General features: G+C 38.5%; 15 protein-coding genes across 15 annotated transcripts; 9 read left to right on the top strand and 6 right to left on the bottom strand.

Annotated features, from left to right (window-relative positions):
• Positions 1-162: 162 nt before the first annotated feature.
• On the top strand, positions 163-2931 carry KQ657_001624 (uncharacterized protein; the record flags this gene model as incomplete). Its single annotated transcript, XM_043192415.1, has 1 exon — positions 163-2931. The coding sequence occupies one exon, from the start codon at positions 163-165 to the stop codon at positions 2929-2931; it is 2769 nt and encodes a 922-aa protein (XP_043048079.1).
• Positions 2932-3282: 351 nt separating this feature from the next.
• HAT2 (Hat2p) lies at positions 3283-4461 on the top strand (the record flags this gene model as incomplete). Its single annotated transcript, XM_043192414.1, has 1 exon — positions 3283-4461. The coding sequence occupies one exon, from the start codon at positions 3283-3285 to the stop codon at positions 4459-4461; it is 1179 nt and encodes a 392-aa protein (XP_043048078.1).
• A 367-nt stretch (positions 4462-4828) lies between these two features.
• KQ657_001622 (uncharacterized protein) lies at positions 4829-5488 on the top strand (the record flags this gene model as incomplete). Its single annotated transcript, XM_043192413.1, has 1 exon — positions 4829-5488. One exon carries the CDS (start codon positions 4829-4831, stop codon positions 5486-5488), a length of 660 nt encoding a protein of 219 aa, XP_043048077.1.
• Positions 5489-6176: 688 nt separating this feature from the next.
• On the top strand, positions 6177-6848 carry KQ657_001621 (uncharacterized protein; the record flags this gene model as incomplete). Its single annotated transcript, XM_043192412.1, has 1 exon — positions 6177-6848. The coding sequence occupies one exon, from the start codon at positions 6177-6179 to the stop codon at positions 6846-6848; it is 672 nt and encodes a 223-aa protein (XP_043048076.1).
• Positions 6849-7494: 646 nt separating this feature from the next.
• SAM35 (SAM complex subunit) lies at positions 7495-8427 on the top strand (the record flags this gene model as incomplete). The annotated part of the gene is made up of 1 exon (XM_043192411.1): positions 7495-8427. The coding sequence occupies one exon, from the start codon at positions 7495-7497 to the stop codon at positions 8425-8427; it is 933 nt and encodes a 310-aa protein (XP_043048075.1).
• Positions 8428-8504: 77 nt separating this feature from the next.
• On the bottom strand, positions 8505-9992 carry KQ657_001619 (mRNA splicing protein; the record flags this gene model as incomplete). The annotated part of the gene is made up of 1 exon (XM_043192410.1): positions 8505-9992. The coding sequence occupies one exon, from the start codon at positions 9990-9992 to the stop codon at positions 8505-8507; it is 1488 nt and encodes a 495-aa protein (XP_043048074.1).
• Positions 9993-10137: 145 nt separating this feature from the next.
• Positions 10138-11088, bottom strand: RPN11 (proteasome regulatory particle lid subunit; the record flags this gene model as incomplete). The annotated part of the gene is made up of 1 exon (XM_043192409.1): positions 10138-11088. One exon carries the CDS (start codon positions 11086-11088, stop codon positions 10138-10140), a length of 951 nt encoding a protein of 316 aa, XP_043048073.1.
• A 483-nt stretch (positions 11089-11571) lies between these two features.
• On the top strand, positions 11572-12999 carry KQ657_001617 (putative Xaa-Pro dipeptidase; the record flags this gene model as incomplete). The annotated part of the gene is made up of 1 exon (XM_043192408.1): positions 11572-12999. The coding sequence occupies one exon, from the start codon at positions 11572-11574 to the stop codon at positions 12997-12999; it is 1428 nt and encodes a 475-aa protein (XP_043048072.1).
• Positions 13000-13219: 220 nt separating this feature from the next.
• Positions 13220-14563, top strand: GDI1 (Gdi1p; the record flags this gene model as incomplete). The annotated part of the gene is made up of 1 exon (XM_043192407.1): positions 13220-14563. One exon carries the CDS (start codon positions 13220-13222, stop codon positions 14561-14563), a length of 1344 nt encoding a protein of 447 aa, XP_043048071.1.
• Positions 14564-14881: 318 nt separating this feature from the next.
• KQ657_001615 (uncharacterized protein) lies at positions 14882-15856 on the top strand (the record flags this gene model as incomplete). Its single annotated transcript, XM_043192406.1, has 1 exon — positions 14882-15856. The coding sequence occupies one exon, from the start codon at positions 14882-14884 to the stop codon at positions 15854-15856; it is 975 nt and encodes a 324-aa protein (XP_043048070.1).
• Positions 15857-16216: 360 nt separating this feature from the next.
• Positions 16217-17458, bottom strand: DDI1 (Ddi1p; the record flags this gene model as incomplete). Its single annotated transcript, XM_043192405.1, has 1 exon — positions 16217-17458. One exon carries the CDS (start codon positions 17456-17458, stop codon positions 16217-16219), a length of 1242 nt encoding a protein of 413 aa, XP_043048069.1.
• A 218-nt stretch (positions 17459-17676) lies between these two features.
• Positions 17677-17985, bottom strand: LSM5 (RNA-binding protein; the record flags this gene model as incomplete). The annotated part of the gene is given in 2 exon segments (XM_043192404.1): positions 17677-17969; positions 17982-17985. 2 exon segments carry the CDS (start codon positions 17983-17985, stop codon positions 17677-17679), a joined length of 297 nt encoding a protein of 98 aa, XP_043048068.1.
• Positions 17986-18261: 276 nt separating this feature from the next.
• SSK1 (mitogen-activated protein kinase kinase kinase) lies at positions 18262-20412 on the bottom strand (the record flags this gene model as incomplete). The annotated part of the gene is made up of 1 exon (XM_043192403.1): positions 18262-20412. The coding sequence occupies one exon, from the start codon at positions 20410-20412 to the stop codon at positions 18262-18264; it is 2151 nt and encodes a 716-aa protein (XP_043048067.1).
• Positions 20413-20802: 390 nt separating this feature from the next.
• DOS2 (Dos2p) lies at positions 20803-21822 on the bottom strand (the record flags this gene model as incomplete). Its single annotated transcript, XM_043192402.1, has 1 exon — positions 20803-21822. One exon carries the CDS (start codon positions 21820-21822, stop codon positions 20803-20805), a length of 1020 nt encoding a protein of 339 aa, XP_043048066.1.
• A 241-nt stretch (positions 21823-22063) lies between these two features.
• Positions 22064-23671, top strand: MODF (Modfp; the record flags this gene model as incomplete). Its single annotated transcript, XM_043192401.1, has 1 exon — positions 22064-23671. One exon carries the CDS (start codon positions 22064-22066, stop codon positions 23669-23671), a length of 1608 nt encoding a protein of 535 aa, XP_043048065.1.
• Between the last annotated feature and the right edge of the window lie 114 nt (positions 23672-23785).

Raw genomic sequence — 23785 nt, 5'->3', positions numbered from 1 at the left:
TTATGAATCTACAAATGGTAGCGCCATACATAAGCTCATAAGGGTCTAAAGTTACAACGATTTACTTTATAGTTTTATAACTTTGCATCATCCTCAACCTCAGCATCATCATCATCATCATCATCTAAAAGCAATACGGGATTTCAATGGAATGAGTAGGGAATGAGCAAAAATAAAACAAACGATTCAAGTCTGCGTCATTCGAACAATTCGATCCGTACTGAAGCGTCTGGTGGATCATCTGGATCTGGATCTGATGAAAGCCAAGGCCGAAAGAACCGAGTTAATAGCCCCCCTCCTTTACTGGCACATTCAAGTAGTAATGTAAGGGTTGTTTCTCAAAATAAGGTTAATCGTGGTGTTGGGGGGTCAACTGGAGTTGGAGTAGTAAATACTCTTTCACCAACTAGAAGTAACGCTTCTGGTGATAATAGTAATACGGTATCTCCACCTCCTACACCTACGCCTAAAAAGCTGTCAAGTATTCCCAGAGCGAACGAAAACCTGAAACTAATAGATCACGGACAGCAAGACGCAAACCCTTTAAGACCTATGATCTCTCCAGCATACCAAGGTCATTATCCGTCTTTAAGGTCCCCGTTGGCAAATGAGCTTTTCCACAGGAATGGAGATGAATTTGATTCTATTAATTATAACTTTAATTCTATTGACAATGCCGCCAGCACCACCACTGGTGATGGTCCCCGAGGAGTTAATGGGAGGAATGAAGCTTCAAATTTGGCTAGATTTGGAAAGCTTATAGACACAGAGATGAGCCATGCATCTAGTTATGGTTCACAATCAAACAACCTTCAAATATTCAATGATCCTCTATATTCATCTACTTATACCATACAAACATCACCTGACATTGAAAGTTTACTGTGGAGAGAAATCATTCCTTATTATCTCCCATTTCTTTCTTGGGTCCACAAGTATTGTCTTAATTATTTCATTGGTGATTTGATTGGTGGTCTTACCCTTATAGTATTCCAACTTCCCTTATGTCTTTCATATGCGACGTCATTAGCCAAAGTTCCTGTTAAATGTGGCTTGCTTTCCCTTGGTATCAGTCCCTTGATTTATCTATTTTTTGGAAGTGTACCACAAATGATTGTGGGTCCAGAAGCACCCATTCTGTTGATAGTAGGCCAAGCAGTGGAGCCGCTATTGCATCATGCTCAAAAACATAATTTAGATCCAGTAGAATATGTCGTGGCCATAACATTTGTTAGTGGTGCAAGTTTACTCGGATTTGGTCTTGGAAGATTTGGATTCTTAGATAACGTTTTAAGTGCTTCATTACTTAAAGGTTTCATCTGTGGGGTTGGATTTGTTATGATCATCAACTCTTCAGTTTCTATGTTGGGACTTACTGCATTGATGAAGGAAATAAGTGACGATCCTCTGAAAATGGATATTCATTCTCCATTGGATAAGCTTTACTTCTTATTCCATTACTACCATAAAATGAATTTTTTATCGTTCAAAATAAGCATTATTGGATTCGTGGCTGCTATGGTATCAAGATACTCTAAGAAGGTCTTTGCAAAGAGTAATAAACGGCTTCTTAAATTTGCGATTTATTTTCCAGAGATTATGGTGGTTGTTGGAACAGCAACCATTCTTTGTCATAAGTATGCTTGGAATGAACGTGACATTGATATCATTGGAAGTATTCCCACTGGTTCTATTGACATTTATTCTCCATTCAACAAACGGATTTTGGTACTTATGAAGCAATTATCAACTTCTGGCTTCTTATGTGCTATGCTTGGGTTCTTTGAAAGTACTACAGCATCTAAGTCACTTGGAACAGCGTATGATTTACCCATTTCTTCCAACAGAGAGCTTGTAGCTTTGGGATCTATTAATATTGTTGGAAGTCTCTTTGGTGCTTTACCAGCTTTTGGAGGTTACGGCCGGTCTAAAATCAATGCTATCTCAGCAAAAACGACCATGCTGGGAGCAATTATGGGTATTTGTACGCTTTTAACGGTCAAATATCTTTTATCATACTTATTTTACGTTCCAATATGTATGCTTAGTGTTGTTACAGCCATTATTGGACTACTGTTAATAGAGGAAGCACCCGGTGAAGTACTTTTCCATTATCGTGCTCGTGGATACAACGAATTGGTTACTTTTTTTGTCACTGTTACAGCAACTCTTGTCTTTTCAATGGAAGCAGGAATAAGTGTGGGATTAGTGTATCTGTTGATTAGAGTGATCAAACATGGTGCTGAATCTCGAATACAAATTTTGGGAAGACAACCGGGCACTAATTCATTTGTCAATGCAGATATACCTTCATTTACCCGAACATTGTTTGATGATGATAATTTAGACGATATGAACCAATTGAATATGTTTATTGATCTGAATTTCACTACACTTAATACTCAAGCCATAGAGGAAATACAAGGGTGTTTAATTGTCAAGATACCCGAACCTCTAACATTCATGAATACCAGTGATTTAAGATCTCGTTTAAAACGTCTAGAACTCTACGGGTCAGCACATACACATCCCGGACATCAAAGAATGCGTGGCGAAGACATGACCAAGTATGTTATATTTGATTTACAAGGGATGATTGAATTTGACTCTTCAGCAGCACAAATACTTAAAGGTTTAATCAATGGATACATTGATCGTGGGATTATATGTTTCTTTGTTCGTGTTCACCCAAATATTCGATTGCGCAGTCGACTTTTGAACACGGGGATTTTCGACTTATTGGTTGATATGCTCATCAAACTTGAGTACTTTTCTAGAATCGATAGACTTCAGATTGAGTTTTCAGATGTTGATGAAGAGCTTAACAATTTGACTGAATCTGTTGAAACACCTTACTTTCTTCATATCAGTGATGCATTGAAGGCCATAGATTACTATGAGCTGAACATGATGAAGACTGGAGAATCATAGAACATCATTATTATAATTATTTATCAGCTATAGCTATTCGAACATTTGATCAGTGTAGGGTTGCAAAGCGAGTGTTGCCACCAAGCTAACAATGTGGTGTATAAAGTACCCTGTAAATTATTGATGGAGCATAATGTTCATATTCTGTAAGTAAGTAAATCGTTTTAGTCAATATTTTATACCATGCCCCAGGCCAATCGAGTTTTCATTAGCCTTTATATGTCGTGCTGAACTTTACACCGTGGAGAACTTGATTTACTACCATAATTTAAGAAAACGCGCGACTGAAAATGAAACCACCGTTTAATTTAGTACCACCACCATCTTTCCTTCTAGGTAAACGCTAAGACAATGTCCGATACAGAAGGAGCAGACAACGCCAATGGCGAATTATCTATAAAAGAAGAATACGAACTATGGAGGAAGAATTGTCGATACATGTATGAGTTCGTTAGTGAAACTGCATTGAAATGGCCCTCATTGACAGTCCAATGGCTCCCTGATTATACCACAGAGGGTGATAGCGGTGCCTATAATTGCAAATTGCTTCTTGGAACCAACACTTCTGGTCAGGAGACTGACTATTTGAAGCTCGCACTGACCACTATTCCTTCAGGGGGAGTTGCTGGTGGTGCTAATGTTAATACAAGAATCAAGGTAATTCGAAAATATGAGAACCCACTGGAGATTAATAGAGCAAGGTACATGCCCCAAGATCCCAATTCTGTAGCTACAATCAATGGAGATGGTCAGGTTGATATTTATGATTTAAATGAAGAAGCAGGGCCACTGAAAACTGCTTTCAAGTTTCACACTGAAAATGGTTACGGATTATCGTGGAATCCACATCAAAAGGGTTACTTATTAAGTGCATCAGATGACAAGACTGTTGTTTTAACAGACATAGATTCACAGAAGAAGGTTTTCCAGAATTCTTTTCATCTGGATATTGTCAATGATGTTCAATGGCATACTCAACATACATTTGGTACGGCTTCTGACGATAAATACGTGTGTCTCTTTGATATACGTGTCTCATCTGAAAACCCTGTATCAAAGCTTTTAAACGAAGATTCTAAAGGTGTTAATACTTTACTGTTTTCCCCATTTGCTAAGAACTTGATGGCTTTGGGTAATGCCAACTCAAACATTTCCTTGGTAGATTTACGTCATCTTGATCGTCACGTTCACACCATGATGGGACATTCTGACCTGATAACCTGTCTTGAGTTTCTGCTGCATAAAGATGGTGTTTTGGCCCTGGGGAGTCAAGATCGTAGAGTAATGATCTGGGATCTATTTAAAATCGGGGAAGAACAACAGCAAGAGGACGCTGAAGATGGATGTCCGGAGCTTTTCATGATGCATGCTGGTCACACAGGTCCTGTTATGGACTTGAGTTGGTGCCCATTTAATGAATGGACCTTAGCATCTGTTGCTGAAGATAACATTGTACATTTATGGCAGGTAGGTCAAACGTTGCTAAACTCAGATACCTCGGTTGTTGTATCTAACGATGTTTTAGAGTAAATGGCTGATGTATAATTACGGTTATGGAATATATTGACGTTTTATTATACGTAAGTAATTGGAATGTAGTGTACAGTTTTTACAGGGTTTATGTGTTGAGCTTATGAACAGGGTCGAGAGTAGCGATGCTAATGTAATTCATTATAGTTACTATTACGTATAGCTCGTTGTATTAGTCGTGGCATCAAGTATGACTTTGACGTGAAATTGCCACGAGGAATTGGCGTCAATCGCATAACAACTTCTCGCCCCTTCCACATTGGATAACTCGCTTTGCCTTAATGTACCTGCGCTGCCCATTAGCAAAAGTACATTAACTTGGCCAAACATAAATCTGGGTATCAAAACCCCTTGTTTACCTACAAACATGGATTTCCCTGCCAACTTGTGTATACGTCCATTGACTATAAGCGATCTCATCCAGGTCGAGGAATTGGAGGCAGCAGTGTTACCTGAAGACCGATGCGCTTCGAAGGAAATCCTCAGGTATCGACTTACAGTAGCTCCCGAATTATGTTGTGGACTCTTTCTTAGAGAATACATTCCTGAGTTCAATCAAGTGAATTTGCCAGAAGTTGCCGAGAGAATCAATAAAGAACACCATGATCATGTACATCATGCTGCCATTCAGCCCGATGAGCCAGGGAAGTCATCTGTTGTTAGGGAAACGTTAGTGGGCCACGTACTTGCGACCAAAATCCGGGGTTCAAAAATTCCTGCGGATTCGACTGAATTGCTAGTCGAGGGAAAATCGCAAGCGGGCCACGACGAACGATCACGAATCATTGGGATTCATTCAGTATGTGTTTCTTCAGAATGGAAAAGAAGAAACCTAGGAACATTGATGTTACACGACTATATACAAAAGTTATCGAACCAAGATTTGGGAGACCAAATTGTTTTAGTGTGTGATTTGGATATGGTCAATTTCTACGCCAAAATAGGGTACGTTCAACTTGATGAGAGTGAGCAATTGGAGGGAGGAAGAGTTAACATGACTATTGATTTAATTCCAGAAGAGATATAAAGCAATAGAAACCACTCACGAAAGAACTTAATGTAAACACATTCGTGACTTAGTAATGAGTTGGTAATGGTACTGACTATAATACGCCATAATTGAATGTAGTTGATGAATAAAGTTCAATAATCAGTGGATGTAAATCATAGAAGACACTTCAACACTTAAAGAACTAGTATTACTCATACAACACTCATGTGATGAAGTTGGTTTTAGCATTATCGTAGATACCCAATATGTTTAGCACGGTACAACTCCTCTCCTTTGTTAGCTGTGTTTAGCACCAAGAACAATAAGATGAACAATCAAAATCACCAAAGCGCTACCATACAATTAAAAAATTCCTCCAACGAAAAAAGCTAAAAAGGCTAAAAGTCACTTGGTGATAAATCAAACCCAATCATATATATACATATAGTACAAAAGATTTTCTGTTAGTGCTTTGCCCCAGTTTCAGCAGGTTACTTTTTGAAACAGATTTTTTTGGTGTCTGAGGCGTTTGTTTCAATTATATCAAAGGGATCCAATATTGTCAGTAGTGTTGGTATTTTTGCTGCTTCCTTTTATTGTGAATTCTATTACTTTGAACAAATAATAATACTCGCCACACACTTTTAATTGGCAATAATTGTATGTATATAATTATATATCTCTGAAGGTTACAAGAGAAAATCGAGCGAGAAGGAGTATTGTCATGTCTGACTTCCCACCTAATTTATGTATTAGACCATTAACGGTTGAAGATGTCGACCAGTCATTGCTCTTAGAGAAAGCTCTGTTTCCCGAGGGAGAAAGATGCTCTCCTGAAACCATCAAGTACCGTTTAACCGTGTGTCCTGAATTATGTTCCGGACTCTTTATTCGGGAATACATCCCTAAATATAAGGAGATCAATTTACCAGAAATCGCTGATAAACAAAGAAAGGAAGTTTCGGAATATGAAGAAGATTCCGATGATGATCACAAAGATATACCAGGTAAGACATCTGTTATTAAGGAAACATTGATTGGGCATGTACTTGCGACGAAGATTAATGGATCGAGGATCACCAATGAATCCATGGAATTGCCTAGAAAAGACAACGAGCTCACTGGTCATCACGAACTGTCAAGAACTATTGGTGTTCATTCGGTTTGCATATCACCTTCATGGAAGGGTAAGAATTTGGGTACTTTGATGTTACATGATTATGTTCAAAAATTATCAAATCAAGATTTAGGTGATCAAATTGTTATCATTGTTCATGCCGAACTAATTAAGTTTTATTCCAAGATTGGGTTTGTTAACTTGGGAATAAGTCAATGTAATTTTAGTGGATCTGAATGGTATGATATGGCCATAGATTTGGTTCGTGAAGATGATTGATTGAGTGTAACATAATAATAATATATAATATAATGCAACATGATCGCAGAGTTACTATGTCTTAAGTTATTCTACCATATATAGGGTTGTTTTACTTGGTACATAATCTACTTCAATCTATTCAGATCTTTTATGATATCACGTAGTTGTTATTATGTACATTGTAAGTAATGCCATTACGGACATTTATCGCTTCTTTCGTATCGTAGCACAGTAAGAGAATAGTGTTCTGCACGGAGATCGTTCACTTAACCCCGGCTCCGCAGGGGAGAGCAGCGCCAGTAAAATTAATAATAATTCCAAGCGATTCATTATCAAAGCTTAAATGTTACTTGAGGGTTCATAATCAAACCATATCAAAAATAGTGACAAATCCGAAATGTCGTGTGTTAATTTGTGCACCTTCCAGTGTGTTTTAAGTGGCTATCAGGTTATTCTTCTATACATGTAAATACAGTTATGAGAATCCATTTTTCCGGTGGGTTTCGTTCTCTTCGCTACCGCACGTCACCTCGCAAATTTCTATTTCTGGGTGCATCCGAGGGTTTGTTGTTAAACGATGACATGCATTAGAGAAATAGAATATATAGTATCATTATACTACTTTCAACTGTTCTCTAATACTCATATTACTACTATATAAATCATGGTTGCTGTTCCCGAACCCGTGAAGAAAGTTTTCGAAGCATTCCCGTTAGTCGAGCAAATGCCAGTTTCATCAGCTACCCCAGGTAAATCAGCCCAACTAGAACAGCGCAAGTATTATTTCACTCAAACATCTGAAACCAAAGACTTGAACAACGATGAAAAATTTACCCTTGGAATTCATAATGTCATTGAATTCGAAGGCAGATATATACCAACTGATCCAGTGTCACTTTCCCAAGCGTTAATACTTTGTTTCCGCAATGGACTTAAACTTCCAACCAACACCAGCACCAGCCCTACCAATGGTGCACATTCTGATCATGCAATGTTGACGTTATCATATGTGGCCTCTCCCGACAATGAACTACCTATTCTTATTGAAGATACAGGGTCCAGAATCATTCGTACGGGGACTATGGTCAATCAAATCTTGTCTAATAAATATTTCGATAAGGACATTAAAGGACTCTACTTGAACCAGTTCCTTGACGAAAGACTATATGACATGTGGGTTCTTTGTATGTTAACGGAGCACGAGAACCTTCAGGTTCAATCGTACTGGAACCAAACGTTCTCCGATATGATTGGCAGTGATATGGAACTCTCTAAACTATTTCAAGACATGACTCATTGGTCTGGATTTAGAATCAGACATGCGCACTTGTTCAACCAATTAAAGACCTCTACGGGGGACTTTTGGTCCAGATCAAATAGGAAACTCTTGAAGAATTACTACCTTACGGAAGTTGAACGTATACAAAAGAAGTTACCCATACTAGTTCAAAGTGTTGTTGAACATCCTATACTAAAGTTGAAGCTTGCTAGTTATATTGTTATCTTTGATACATTATTGAGTGAAACACGTATTGGTCAAGTGTTTCATGAATCTGATGATCTTGTTGATGCTAGAAAGATTATTCTTTCGTATTAAGCTGCTGTTGCCGCAGATCCTACTGCAGATCCTACTGCAGATGTCACTACTGTTACTCTTCTCATGCCTTATGACGTTCATTTATTATTATTCACGGTTACATCAATTCTCTTCCATAGTTGAAGATAGCTGGTATCTAAAAACATCAATTCCGGTTCACACTTTCGAACTTGTAGATCTTGAATGGTGACCCATTCTGTAGAAGTCTTTTGCAAGTGGATCATCCATGATCTCGTCTTGGTTTCAGGGTTGATCTTGAACACTATGTTGGCCACTAGTGCGTAGTTAGCACGGGAGTCACCATATGGACTCATATCAAGTACTCGAGGATACTTGACAACAGTTGGTGATATATCGCCACCGCCTTCAAGGTTCCTATCAATGTGAATTATCATATACGGCGGAAGGTGACCTGTAAGTTTGTACTGGTGTACTTCGGTTTCGTTGACGTGGGTTTGACAAACTCCATTATACTTTTCAAGTAACGTCTCTAAGGAAACCTCGGGTACTTTTAACCCCAGAGAGAAGAGTGGACTCGTGGGAGGTTTCACCGTCAACAACCAGAACTTGGTCTTTGAATGCACTGTTCCAGAGTCTTTGGTGATAAACTGCGTCTTCCCATTGATATCCTTAGACTCCACTGCGATCCTGGTGATCTTGATTGAACCCTGGACAGACTTGCTGATGATAGAACTCTTCTTCTGCTTCTTATTGGTGTCTATAGCCTTGACTAGACCCATGTGCAAGTGATTCAATAGCCACACAAGAACTCCTTTAGGAGACTGTTGTTGTTTGACAGAGATCAATTTTAGTAATTCGTGGGGTGACACATGAGGCTTGTATAGCTTGTTGGACCATAGTTTCCTCATCAATAAACCAAACTCAGCATTTAAAGGTGAATACGAGTGCCCATCATCACTATAATTCAAAGCCATATAGAACCGTCTTATGGGATCAATGTGACACATCAATTGGATAACAACATTAGCATAATCACTAGAACTAGAAACATTATTAAGCCCAACGTATCCAACATCATAAGGTATTCGTTTCAAGTCAAGCGCTTGTTGGGGAATAGTATCTATTTCTTCAAGCTTGTAAGTGGGATTAAGGACTGCAATGATGTCATCCAATTTCCTAAGGGTTTCAGGGTCCGTCAACTTGTAGTTATCCGGTAAGATATAGAAGCCTTCAGTTTTGAGATTGAGATATACATGATGATGCTGGTTGATGGCATGATTGAATGCTGGTGATGTTACTGAACGTCCTTGGAAATACTTGCCACACACCAAACAAGCATAGACGTTTGTTTTAGATAAGGAAACACTGCATTCCTTACTGAAGTCAAAGTCTAGAACGGTTCTATCAATTGTATCCAAGTAGAAGTTGTCAGAAGCAGTAGAAGTCTTGTGGTCTTGGAGTGGTTGTAGATACTGCGGTAGTTCAGAGTCAGAGTCGGAGTCAGGCTCTGAACTCGGATATGGTTTATTTACACCTTCATTTGAACGTGTAGACCCGTCTAGAGCCTTCCTTTGTCGTTTTCTAGGCTGTTCTAGACCTTCCATGGCTTGAAGAAAGTGTTGATAATCATCGCGACAATTTGTATGCGAATGCTCTTATACACATTAAAGTATATATTAAGTATTACCCTACATTACGTATTACAATATATTAAAATACATTAAGTAGTACTATGTCATAAACTTTTCTCTATTGAATGGCCAAGGCATTGACATTACCCGTTAATAACAGTGTAATATTCTCTTCAATCAACTTATCAGCAGTATCCAACAAATGCTTCTTAGGATCTTGTTTACCAACATACCTTGTTTTCAACTGTTCTGGAGTCAATTCTCTTTCTTCCTTGATTCTAGTATTATATTGCTCAGCAATCTTAACCATCTTCTGTGCATCTCCCAAGTTCTCGTGTTCTTGATGATTGTAATCCACCATTTTCAACCCAGATTGCCAATTCTTCTTATGCAAATTAAGTAACATGTTTGTTTCATTTGAAGTCTTGTGATAATCAATATTCAATGAATAGTACACTCTATTCAATCCGTGCATTAACGCTTGTAACGGAGGTTTATTCAAATGACCAACATTGGATGTGGTTTGTCTAGGTTCTTGTCCCAACATAAGAGTTGTGGTATCAATGGTTCTAAAGGCATCAATAACAACCTTACCTCTAACACTTTGTATAGGATCAATAACCACTGCAACAGCACGTTTGTTCAATTGCTCAAACGAATGTTGAGTATTAACATCAACAGATGATAACCAACATCCAAACCCAGGATGTGAGTGATACCATCCTACAACCATTTGATCACGACCTGTTTGTCTTAACATATCCATCATTTTAGCTTGGAAAACATCATCAACGGCTTCAACAGAAACCCCAGTACCACTTTGAGGCATAGCGAAAACATCAATAACATGAATAGTAAAATCATCAACAAATTCTCCCAACATTAACCCCATAACTTCCATAGGAACACCAGCTCTTCCATGTTTCAACATCTTAAGTAAGGCTAATGATGAAATGTAAACAGTTTCAGCATTATCAATGGATGGCCCATCTCCTTGTGTTGGAGGAACATCGCCAAGACCAGCGTTCATTGCTCCTCCCGATCCAAGTAGTCTTTGTAATCTTTCCATTGTAATTTAAAGGTTAATTGGTGTCTTGTATTTGGTTGATTTGTACATCCATAGTTAATAGTTTAGGTGGCGAGTGAACTATAATCGAGGACTTGGTAGCGCATAAATGCTCTTGAGTCCGGGTAACCCAGACTTTATTATGGTATTTCATTAGCATATGTAACAATACAGTCTTCGTATCTGACTGTTATTGATTCAAATAATGTGACTACACTTCCTTCATATTGATTATCTGTTGAGATTATTACTTGTTCTCTTACTGTTTTATCGTCAAGATAGATTCTGATGATTGTAATCGACTAGCCAGAGTGAGAGTAAAGTCTGATCATGTGGTCGATCACGTGATTGATATCAGAGCCATTCCTCTAAGCGGGTTCAGTTCCCATTGCCGTGGGGTACAATATATAGAGTAATAAAATTATATTAAATAATTTTACCTACTGATTTCTGTTTTCTTCCATTCACTCATTCATTAACTTCCCAATGAGTCAACTCGAATCCTTAAAGGGAAGGAAATACCCTTCTAAAGAACATGCTTCTCGTGTTCTCGGGCATTATGTGGAGAAGACCTCAAAGGACAAATCTGAATTTGCCTTTTACATAGCAGGAGAAGCCGAAGTGCTAATTCCATACTGTGATCAGACAAAACCATTTAGACAAAACAGATATTTCTTTTACCTCAGTGGATGTAACATTCCGGGGTCTCATGTGCTTTACTATGGTGACTCAGATAAGTTAGTACTCTATTTGCCTGATGTTGATAAGGAAGATATAATGTGGAGTGGATTGCCCACAAGTATTGATGAGGCTTACGCTAAATATGACGTGGATGAAGTTAAATTTGGTCATGATTTAGAGCTGGATTTGAGTCTGTTGGTGGCTGGAAAGGTGTCTGTATTAACTACAGATATTAATGACTTCAACAAGCTGTTTTCGCCTCATTTGACTCTTGGAGGTGATGATTTCTTTTACGCCTTGGACGAATCAAGATTAATAAAAGATCAATATGAGCTCGAATTAATGAGACATGCTGCAAGAATCACCGATAATTGTCATCTAGCAGTCATGAGTGCTATCCCTATTGAAACAGAAGAAACTCACATCCATGCAGAGTTTACTTATCATGCCTTGAGGCAAGGTTCAAAGGCTCAAGCATATGATCCTATTTGTTGTAGTGGAACCTCTTGTTCTACATTGCATTATGTTAAAAATGACCAACCTATTACTGCTGAAAAGCACTCAATCTTAATAGATGCTGGTGCTGAATGGGAAAACTATGCCAGTGATGTCACAAGATGTTTCCCTATCAATGGTGATTGGAAAGAAGAACATTTGGCCATTTACAATATCGTTTTACGTATGCAAAACGTTACCAAAGAGATGATTAAGCCGGGTGCCAGTTGGGAAGAAATCCATCTTACTGCCCATAGAGTGATGATAGAAGAATTTTTAAATTTGGGTATCTTCAAAAAAGAATATAGTGTACAAGAATTGTTTGATGCCAAAATGTCTGCTCGGTTTTTCCCTCATGGGTTGGGCCATTTATTAGGTATGGATACTCATGATGTAGGTGGAAACCCCAACTATTCGGATCCAGACCCATTGTTACAGTATTTGAGATTAAGAAGACCTTTACAAGCAGGTATGACATTAACTGATGAGCCAGGGGTATATTTCCTGCCTTTCTTGTTGGAAGATGTCTTGAATGACCCTTCAAAGAATAAGTACATCGATCGTCCAGTTCTAGACAAGTATTGGTATGTTGGAGGAGTTCGTATTGAAGACGATCTTTTGGTCACAGACACTGGCTATGAGAACTTTACAAAGATAACCAATGATCCCAAAGAGATAACTGAAATTATAAAGAAAGGCCTAGCCAAAGGGAAAGAAGGATTTCACATAGTTATTTGAAAAGTATCATCATAAATGTTAACTAATTACAGAATCACATAGTAAGTTTATTGTATATTTCACATCACTTAGAGTTACCCGGACCATCCGCCCCAGGTCGTGCCAGACCCAATATATTGGGGAAAAATGGGGAACGAACACAACATATAAACTATTGAAGGAGAACCCTCCTTCTTTATTTTCAACCAATTGTTAACAGTATCAATTGGTATTAGCAATCATGGATGAGAACTATGACGTTATTGTATTGGGTACCGGTTTAACCGAGTGCATTCTTTCCGGAGTTTTATCCGTAGATGGAAAGAAGGTGCTTCACATTGATCGTCAAGACTTTTATGGGGGAGAGTCGGCTTCATTGAATTTGAGTCAATTATATGAGAAATTCAAGCCTCTGACTCAAAAACCACTGTTTTTAAAAGGTAGAGATCGTGATTGGTGTGTTGATTTGATCCCTAAATTTTTAATGAGTGATGGTGAATTGACTAACATTTTGGTCCATACTGATGTTACTCGGTACATTGAATTCAAACAAATTAGTGGATCATATGTTTATCGTAGTGGTAGTGTCCATAAAGTTCCTACCACTGCTTCGGATGCATGGAGTTCCAAGTTATTGGGATTAATGGAAAAGAATAGAATGCGTCAATTTTTACAATTCATTGCCGGTTATAAGGAAGATGACATCAAAACTCATTATGGTTATGATTTGGATAAGAACACCATGAGTGATATTTATGATTATTATGGCTTACAAAATGGTACTAGAGATTTTATTGGTCATGCTATGGCTTTATGGCCTACAGATGATTATTTGAATGAACCTGCAAGACCAACATATGAAAGAATATTATTATACTGTCAATCTGTTGCTAAATATGGTAAGTCTCCTTATTTATATCCATTGTATGGTTTGGGTGAATTGCCTCAAGGGTTTGCTAGATTATCAGCTATTTATGGTGGTACTTATATGTTGGATACTCCAGTGGAAGAAGTATTATATAATGAAGATGGGAAATTTGCTGGTGTCAAAACCAAAGAAGGTATTGCAAAGGCTCCAATTGTTATTGCTGATCCAACTTACTTTCCTGATAAGGTTAAGAAGACTGGGAAAAGAGTCATTAGAGCCATGTGTATTTTAGACCATCCAGTTCCTAACACCAATGATTTGGATTCATTGCAAATCATTATACCCCAAAACCAAGTCCGTCGGAAACATGATATCTATATTGCTGTCCTTTCTGATGTTCATTGTGTTGTTCCTAAAGGTTACTACTTGGCCATTGTATCAACGATTATTGAGACTGACCAACCTCATGTTGAGTTGGAACCTGCTTTCAAGTTATTGGGTCCAAGATTGGATACTCTTATGGGGATAGCTGATTTGTACGAGCCTATCAATGATGGAACCACCGATAATGTGTTTATTAGTAAGAGTTATGATGCATCCTCTCATTTTGAATCAGCAACTGATGACGTCAAGGATATTTATTTCCGTGTTACTGGCAAACCATTAGTGTTGAAGAAACGTAAGACTGTGGAGGAAGAAGAACAGGAGGGGCTTTAATTTTGATAAAAGTGATTCATGACATGAAATATATAATGTCATTTTTTATGAAAGGGGAAGCTGGAAACAAGGATATGCTATTCTATATTAATAATTATAAAAATAGTATTATTTCTACATAATATACAAATATTAAAATCACCAAGGTTATCGATTAAAGGGTGGATTTAGTTTGATATCTCCGCCGCCTATCCGGTGTTCGGAAAGTGAACTACTATATACAGGAACGAAGCTTATCTTATATAAAAGCCACTCCAATCCCCGTTAATCAGCACAAACCATTCACTTTAGCCAGTAACTTCTCACTCAATCCATACTATGAGTTATCCTGTGCAGTTGACCCAATCCCTCACCACCAAGTCTGGAATCCCCATCACATTCGGTACCGGTACCGGAACCAAATGGCAATGGTTGAAGAAAGGCAGAGGTGAAGACCATCAGGGTACCATTGATCAGAACTTGGTTGACTTGATCTTGCTTGCAATTGAAAGTGGATTCAACCATATTGATACTGCTGAGTTCTACACTACCCAGCCCGAAGTAGGAGCTGCTTTGGCTCAAACTGATAAGAAGAGAGAGGACTTGTTTATCACTACCAAGTACTCCCCTGGTCACAGTAAGTTTCCAGCTCTTTCCAATGGGCCTAAGGAGTTCTTTAGAAAGGCATTGAAGGATTTAGGGACATCATACATTGATTTGGTGATGATCCACCATCCCTTTTTCAATGCTGAGAGCCCCAATTCGTTTGGGTACAGCTTGGGATCTGCTTGGAAGGAACTTGTGGATTTGAAGAAGGAAGGACTCATTAGATACTTGGGTGTTTCTAATTATGGTGTGAAACATTTAGAAGAAACTTTCGCTGCCGTGGACCATAATCCTGAATATTATCCAATCGTTGATCAGATTGAGTTCCATCCTTACTTACAAAGTCAAAGTGTTGGGATCCATGAGTTTGCTGCTAAGCATAATATATTGATTGAAGCTTATGGACCCTTAACTCCGCTCTTTAGATTAAAGAAGAAGAATGATGAAGGGAAAGAAGAATTTCTTACTCACCCATTACAAGAGCTATTACCTGTGTTAAGCTCAAAGTATTCTAAAACTGACGCCCAAATCTTATTACGGTACACTTATCAGAAGGGAATTTTACCTGTGACTACTTCATCTCAACGTCAACGGTTGATTGATGCCTTGGATGTAGTCAATTTCGAACTTGAACAAAGTGATATTGATGAAATTGATAAGGTGGGTGCTTCATTCCACTACAGAGGATTCTTTGAAGGATTGTTTTAGTTAATTATAGAAATAGACTTTAATATATGCATTTTTCAGCCACAGTGGATATAAGGGGTCTAATGTCCGCACTAAATCCACTCATGGAAATTGTTCTACTTAAGCCACACATACTAAGCAATACATATCGATAGCTATCATACCGTTCTAGTTTAGTTGATCAATTTATCGTTGATACTATCATTAAGAGTCCACAAATATACACTTCAGGCTTTGAACTTATTAGCCAACCATATCTTAGAAGAGTGTGAAAATAAAGCAAATAATAATATTGTTTGCAAAAGTAGAATCATAATTGGACGTAGAACGATGCCATTCTATTAAAGTTCTTTGGACCAATGGCGACTTTAAGAAATAACTTTATTGGAACAATAATGATGCTGCAACGTCCACATTACCGTTGCATTGATGTAAAGCTCTTATTGCATCTGAACGAGTGAAGCCCAAATCCACTAAGATTTTTATATCTTTTTCAGGAAATGCACTTGATCTTGCGCTGGATGTTTGACTACTTGAAGCTGAAGCAGTCATAGGTTTAGCAACGGAATCAGTAGTGGCTTTGGACGTAGTGGCTTTGGGTATAGTATCCAGTAAATCTTTAAACCCAAGTTGGTCTCCAACTATCTTTTCAACTTCAACATCGGAGAGAAAAGGTACTTCAATACTTCCTCCAGTGACCATAATGTGACGTTCTAAATCAATTATACATTTATGTCTTCTCATCAAATCTAACCCAATAAGAAAATCCATCAGACCATCGATCACTGAAAATGATGCTGGTAAAGCTATATCGGAATTGGGGAAACGTATAGGAACACTATGGATTTTACCTTCAATTTTCAGTCTCCCCACTCCCACAGCTTCACCATGGAACCTTTTATCTATTAAATGAGATATCCCCACGGATTCAGCCACTTTGGGAGATATAATAGAAACTGCTGCTCCTGTGTCAATGAATGCATTTAATTCATGTCCGTTAACAATCATTTTAACATACAACATGTTGATTCTAGTGAAAGCTTCTGGTGTAATATCATGAGCCAATTGATAATTACGATCAATTTGCTCTTGTCTAATACTTTGAAGAATCCGTGCTTGATTTTCTGGATCTTCAGGGTTCATTTCAATCGCCATTGCTTCTACTTTCATATCATTTCTAAGATTCGTGGTAGCATATTCCAGAAATGCAGCAGGATTGGCAAGAAGTTCGGTGATATTGGGTCTAAATCGTTTAAGTGACTTCACAAGTACTTCATTCCCTAACAATTCTGTTCTAAACTTCTCTGCTTGTTCGCTAGTTAAATTAAATCTATCAGAGCCTCCTGTTGATTGAGGAGGAGGATGAGTAGCAGCAGCAGGCACAGGCTCATTTGTTGATATCGATCCCACATCAAGAACTAACAAATCATCATCCTTCAATCCCAGTTCACTAAGTGTTTGTGTTTCACTGGTCAATAATTTGCCATCAACTGTCAACTTCTGGTGTTGGGGTTCAAGTTCAGTTTCTGCCTGAATGTAAGCCTTCAAATCACCTAACGTCAAACTTTCAGAAACATCAACATTAATCAATTGACCATCACTAACGGAAATAGTAAGCTTCATGCTTTAAGAAGAATAGTGTTGTTTATAAAATGATATGATAGTCTGCTTTACCATCAACCTGATAGCTTACTGTGGCGCTACCATAACCTGTATACACTCCAATATGACCTATTCTTTGGGGGTATTTACGTTGAATGTAATTCCATAAAGTATTATTATTGCTATTATTATTATTATTATTATTATTATCTAATGTACAAGCATGATGTTCACAACTTTTAGCTGGGGACAATCATAGCCACGTGACCTCCGTTCAAAAGCATCCGTTCACGGCGTTCTCCTGAGCTATCACCAACTTCTTCCACATTCTCCAACACCATGTTAACAAAGTCATCGAATCCAACAAGAGTACCTTTGAATTCCTTTTCACTTGTTAAGATCACGTGTACCTGTTTCCCAATAGCCCGGTCAATGATTTCTAAGGGAAGCACAGTGGGGACAAAGTCTGTACCTTCGGAACCAGGGTTCTCTTGTAACGCTGAATTAGGATCCTTTGGAGCTTCGTATTGTTCTGATTTCTCACTCATTTCGGTCAAAAGGATGTATGATCTTAACGAGCGACGTTGATGTCAATAATGTCGATGTTGTGGTAGAAGAAATCATTTATCCTCACTGAAAATTTGCTTTTAACCATTTTAAAAATGAGTCACGTGACATGTACCAAAATAACCAGTGCACCAAAGTAAGTATTATATGTTCTATTATTATTTCAGGAAACATTTCATATTATAGCTCGATTGATTAAGATAAGCAGTGGTTTATCTTATTTCAATCAACTTGCAATATATTGCAGTAATAGTTGTTTAAACCTTGTGAATTCGTTTATCTTTCCATCCATCAAAGTCAATTAAAGCTTGCATACATCCCCATTCAGTAATTTTGTTCTGAAGCCAAACTAAATTCACTGGCTTCGTCAAGTAATCGTTGCAGCCTGCCATCAAGGCATTCTTTCGATCTACAGAAGAATTGGAAGACGCTGTTAGGGCAACAATGATAACAGGAGCCTTGAAAACTTTCAAATCAAGTTTAGTGGCATCTGCTGGAGTATCTGCTTGTTCTTGATCTGCTGTTTCTGCAAACACTCCAATATTGTTGACTCTTTCCATATGTCGTATCTCTTTGGTAGCGTCAATTCCCGATTTCACAGGTAATTGAATATCCATCAACACTAAATGGAATCCTCCTTCTTTCCATTTATCAACAGCTTCTTGTCCATTTTTGGCTATCTTGTATTGAATCTTGTGTTTCCGTAAGAACGCTCCCAAAATAGCTTGGTTAATGGCATTATCTTCCACTACTAAAACTGAAATAGAGGGTAAAACCTTATCTGTAGTCGTTGTAGCCACGGCTTTAGACGGACTATCGGATAATTTACCGTGGTTATTAGTGGTGGCGTTTCCATTGGTAGTATCATGGCTACCACTGTTGGTCTGTTTGGATTTCTTTTGACCAGAATCAGATACAGAGGACTTCTTAGAAGATGGCACCTTCTTCTTACTTTCACTAGTACTACGACTTGGAGTAATCCTGTCCTTGAAATGATTACTTGAATCTGAATCCATGGGTAATTCTGGAGTAGCTGTTTTAGAATCAGTCTTTTCAAATACATGTGACGACTTTCCATTTGCACCAGCACCATTAGTATCTCCATCGTGTCGTCCACTACCTTCGTTATCCGGTGATTCTACAATATTATTCCCACCACTGGCAGAATCACTCATCTCAGGACTGGAGACAGATGTAACTTTAGAATTACTAGAACCAACACCACCCAAAGCATAATTCTTTGGCAAAAGTAACACTGCTTGTGACCCTGTAGAAGGTGATTGGGGAGTATTGTAGTTGATGGGATGTCTATTAGCACTTGCAGCTGTTGTGCGAGCTATAGGAGATACTGAGCGATCTTTCGACAGCAATGGAGGGTAGTTTGGTTCGGCTGAACATGCCCGTGTTTGGTACGAATTATTAATAAGAATATTGTTTGTTCTGGAATTAGGTTGGTTCGTTTGCAAGGGATGCAGTTGCAGCAGTTGCTGTATTGGTTGCAAATGCAGTTGTTGTTGTTGTTGTTGGGTTTGCTGTGGGATGGTTAAAGATCTGGGGCCATTAAAGTTGAAGTTCTCTGAAAATGGCGTATACTGGGAATTCAATGGAGAAAAGTTCAAATCAGGACTAACCATTCTTGAAACGCCTCCATTCAGTGATCTGTTAAGCAGATGATATTGCTGCTGTTGTTGAAACGAAGGAGGTGGCTGATACTGTATTTGTGATTGGGCAGGAGGTGATCCCATGGGATCACTAAATGGAGGCGTTTCGATGATTAAAGAATCACTTGGGGTCATTCCTGAAGGGAAGTACAGATCTATGAACGACCAAACGTTTTGGTCAGGTTCTAGAATGACACATTGAGGTTGACTCGGAGGGACTCGGCTAGAGGAAGAATACTCTTGAGATTGCAGGAGATTAAGCAGCAGCAGCAGTTGTTGTTGTTGTTGTTGTTGCTGTTGCTGTTGCTGTTGCTGCTTCAGTTTTGAAACGTCCATTTTCAATATTATATCGGCTGCATCACAACATCTCCCCAAAGATGTGGGAAACTTATTAACAACTTCTTGTTTCAAGTCATCCACTATATCATTCTGATGGACTTGTACTGTGGTAGGAGTTCCACTGGGTCTTTTCACCCATACTCGTTTCAGGGTGAATATGCTTGGAGAAAACGGTCCGTTATTCTGTAGCAGACTGCTGGTGTTGATTCCCCCCAAGTTGATTTTCGGATGCACTTTGGCTTTACCAGAAGGTGGAAGTTGCACAGCAGGGGTAGGAGGAGTTTGTGCTTGTTTAGTAGAGAAGGAATGTGGCATGGAAGTAAGCTTTTTGGGTCCAGGAGCAACTGGAGATAGCAGAGGAACCGAAGGACCCGCTCCAAAAATCAGGAAGGCCTGATTGTAGTTCATCGTACAAACGGTACTTCGATTCAGGAATTATACAATAGGGTGGTAAATATTAAAGGATGTACGGGCGGATGGAAACGTATAAGAACGTGAATAAGTAACACTATTGCTTACGACCAGGATGATTAACGGATTAAGGATGAATGGATTGTTAACTGAAATGTTCATTTGCGCAATTGTGTATAGCACTATGAGACTTTGAGACTTTGGTACACTATAACTATATCAATGGTACACTAAGGTACACCATGACTTGGTACACTAGGAGACTTGGTATATAATGAGACTATGAGTATACTATGAGACTATGAGTATACGATGAGATTATGGTACACTATGAGACTACGAGTATACTATGTCTACGTCCGATTACTATGTGTTATATTCATTACATTATTTCTTCTTCTCTTCATCCTCTTCCTCATCATCATCCCACATAAAGTCATCTTCATCATCTTCTTCTCCATCAACAGCACCTGCGCTTGGCTTCTCAAGCAATTCTTGTCTCTTCTTATCGGCATCTTTTATCTTCTTCTCCTCGATGAAATATCTGTACCAAAACACATTGTACGCAACCTTCACAGGCACCAAGCTGTTCATTAATCGGTCCAAAGTTGTGGGGTACTTTGCCAATAACTGGCTGATATCTTCCGTCTTTGAATCAACATCAAACTTTCCAACTTCCGCTTGTTCGACTAAATTCAATTCTCCTACATATATTTCTTGGTTAGTGTGTAGGTTGTATAAGTCATTATCAAGTCTGGAAGTGCCATAATTCTTATCCTTTACAAATGAAAGCTTTGCGTCTTCCATAACTTCTAATTCAGGTACTTTGACGGTACTAGTGCTAGCTGCAGCAGCAGCAGGCTCCTGTTCAGGTTGAACACTAACAATATTAGAAAAGTAGCTGAAGAATGAACTGGCAACAGCCCCAGCAACATTCTCGACCTTTTCCAATTGAGAATCCAAGGCATCCAAAGCAGAATTGGCAGTCTTTTTAACATCATCTAATTTAACTGCTTCAAGAGCTTCTAAAGGTTTAACTTGTTTGACATTGGCATTCAAAGTCTCAAATTGACTCTTAACATTCTCAGGTACACTAAGATTAAGATTCTTCAACTTGACTTCAATGGCATTAAGCGAGTCACTAACACTGGCTCTATTGTTGGAGATATTGGCTTTGGCCTTGGATAAATGATCCAAGATCTCTTGCTTATGTTCTTCAAGATGTAATTTGCTTTGAGTTTGATTCCACCATCCTTGGAATTGAGTCTCCACTGCACTATAAGCCTTATCGATTTCATCTTCCAATTTCTCTACGGCTTGTTCTGTCTTTCTGTTGGTTTCGATATCTTGTGGGGCCAAAGGGGCTTCAGGGGCAGACTGTTTAGTCTCAGGTTCAACAAACTCCATATTAATATTTCCTATATCCAAGTATATCCGATTATATATGTAAGGATACTTATATATATACGTGAGTATTTAAGTATGTAAGTATGTAAGTATGTAGGTATGTATGTGTACGGATTCGATACAAATATAAGTATGATTGCGTGTTTGATTGGGTAAGTCGTGATACCCCAATTTATAGGTCCTACATAGACGTATACAGTCTGGTGATGATAGTATATATAGAGATGGTCTATCCTTTCTCATGAAGTCAAGCTCCCGTTTATACCAGTGCTTGGTTCGATTCCAAAACGCAACGTTCCGAGCTGATACTAGAACCACCACTCCACAGGTCTTTAAAGCTCCTATAGAAGAATTTTCAGTGTTCAAGCCTAACGATCAAGATGATCAAGACCACTCGTCGTTTTGGGCTATAACCGGGCCTAAAAAGACTCAATTCCTCCAATGCATAGGTGGGAAATACATCACATCACCCCCGTTAGCCCGAACTTATCCCTTCTTGAAAGAGAAACACAGTGGGTTTAATGATAGAGTCCAATTGCTAAACTTTAGAGAACAATCAGGTCTCGATAAAACTTATTTGCTGGCAAGGTACGAGACGTTTGCCTTCAAAGGAAAACTTGAAATGGCTGACGATGTGAACTCGGTTCATAATTATGTCACTGGAGCCTATAACTACAATAATAATAATGTTGTTGTGAATCCCCAGTTTGAAGCCTATTTGTTTTCTTTACTTAACTTGAACCATTTATCTAATAAATGGATTAACCTGTTGAGTAATGGACAAATGCGCCGAGCAAGAATTGCTAAACTGTTGATCACCCGACCGGAATTGCTCGTTATAGACGACCCCTTTCTTGGACTAGATCCGGGCGCTACAGCCATGGTGTCTGAATCTCTTAAACGGGTGGCTTCAGAGCTTCAAATTGGGATTGTGTTGGGGTTAAGAGTACAAGACGATATCCCAAATTGGATAGACAAAGTGGGATATGTTGATGATGAAGGACTCTCTGTCGTTGATCCAAGTAAATTTCAGAGCCACTCCACAGGTCGTACTGTTCTAAGACATCAGCATAATAAGAAGGAGAATATGGTACCGACTGCTTTAAAGGATACAATGTCTGCCAAAATCAATGTTCCACCACATATCCAATTTGATAATGCATCTGTCGTATACCGTGGGTTGCCCGTACTACTTGATTTTAACTGGATAGTTCAACCTGGTAGTAGATGGAGAATACTTGGTGATAATGGTACTGGTAAAACAACCATTCTCCTGCTAATAACAGCAGACCATCCTCAATCTTGGAAGTCTGTTCTTAGTGTTAATGGTAAACTTAGAAAATCTGGTACTGGAGTTAACTTCTTTGATGTGAATAATAACCTTGGATTATCATCACCAGAGTTGCATGCTTTGGTTCCTCCTGGCAAAACCATGTGGCAAGTGATTCTTTCAGGACTAGTTAAGGATGTGGGTAACTCCAATTTCATGTTTACAGGGAAAGAAAACCAGCTAGGACATTTTGGTTTATCAATATTACAACAGTTCAATGATAGACTTGAAAAGTCTAAAGATACACCCTTCTGTCAATTATCAATAACAGATCAGAAGTTGGCTCTCTTCCTTAGAGCCATAGTAAAGAACCCCCAATTACTTATATTAGATGAAGCGTTCAGTTGTATGGATGAAGAATCCGTAATGGAAAGGTGTCATGATATTGTTAATCATCAGATGCATTCCACAACTGTGTTAAGCATAGGACATCTAGATTGGGAACTTGTTAAGCTGGATTATGTGCTTCATTTGGTTGGTGATGATCAAAGACACTACAACTATTACAAGTATACATAGAGAATGACACCTTTCCATGCAACCACGTTCCGTATGACATCATTCATCTCTGTTACACCTTACTTCTTTAACCTTAGTCGATTATTCGTTGCACCCAGTTTGTTACCATTGTGG

This window comes from Scheffersomyces spartinae, assembly GCF_019049425.1.
Source record: "Scheffersomyces spartinae strain ARV_011 chromosome Unknown scaffold_17, whole genome shotgun sequence".
NCBI lineage: Eukaryota > Fungi > Ascomycota > Pichiomycetes > Serinales > Debaryomycetaceae > Lizanozyma > Lizanozyma spartinae.
Note: the sequence above shows the minus strand (reverse complement) of the source record. Positions and strands in the feature narration are given on the sequence as shown.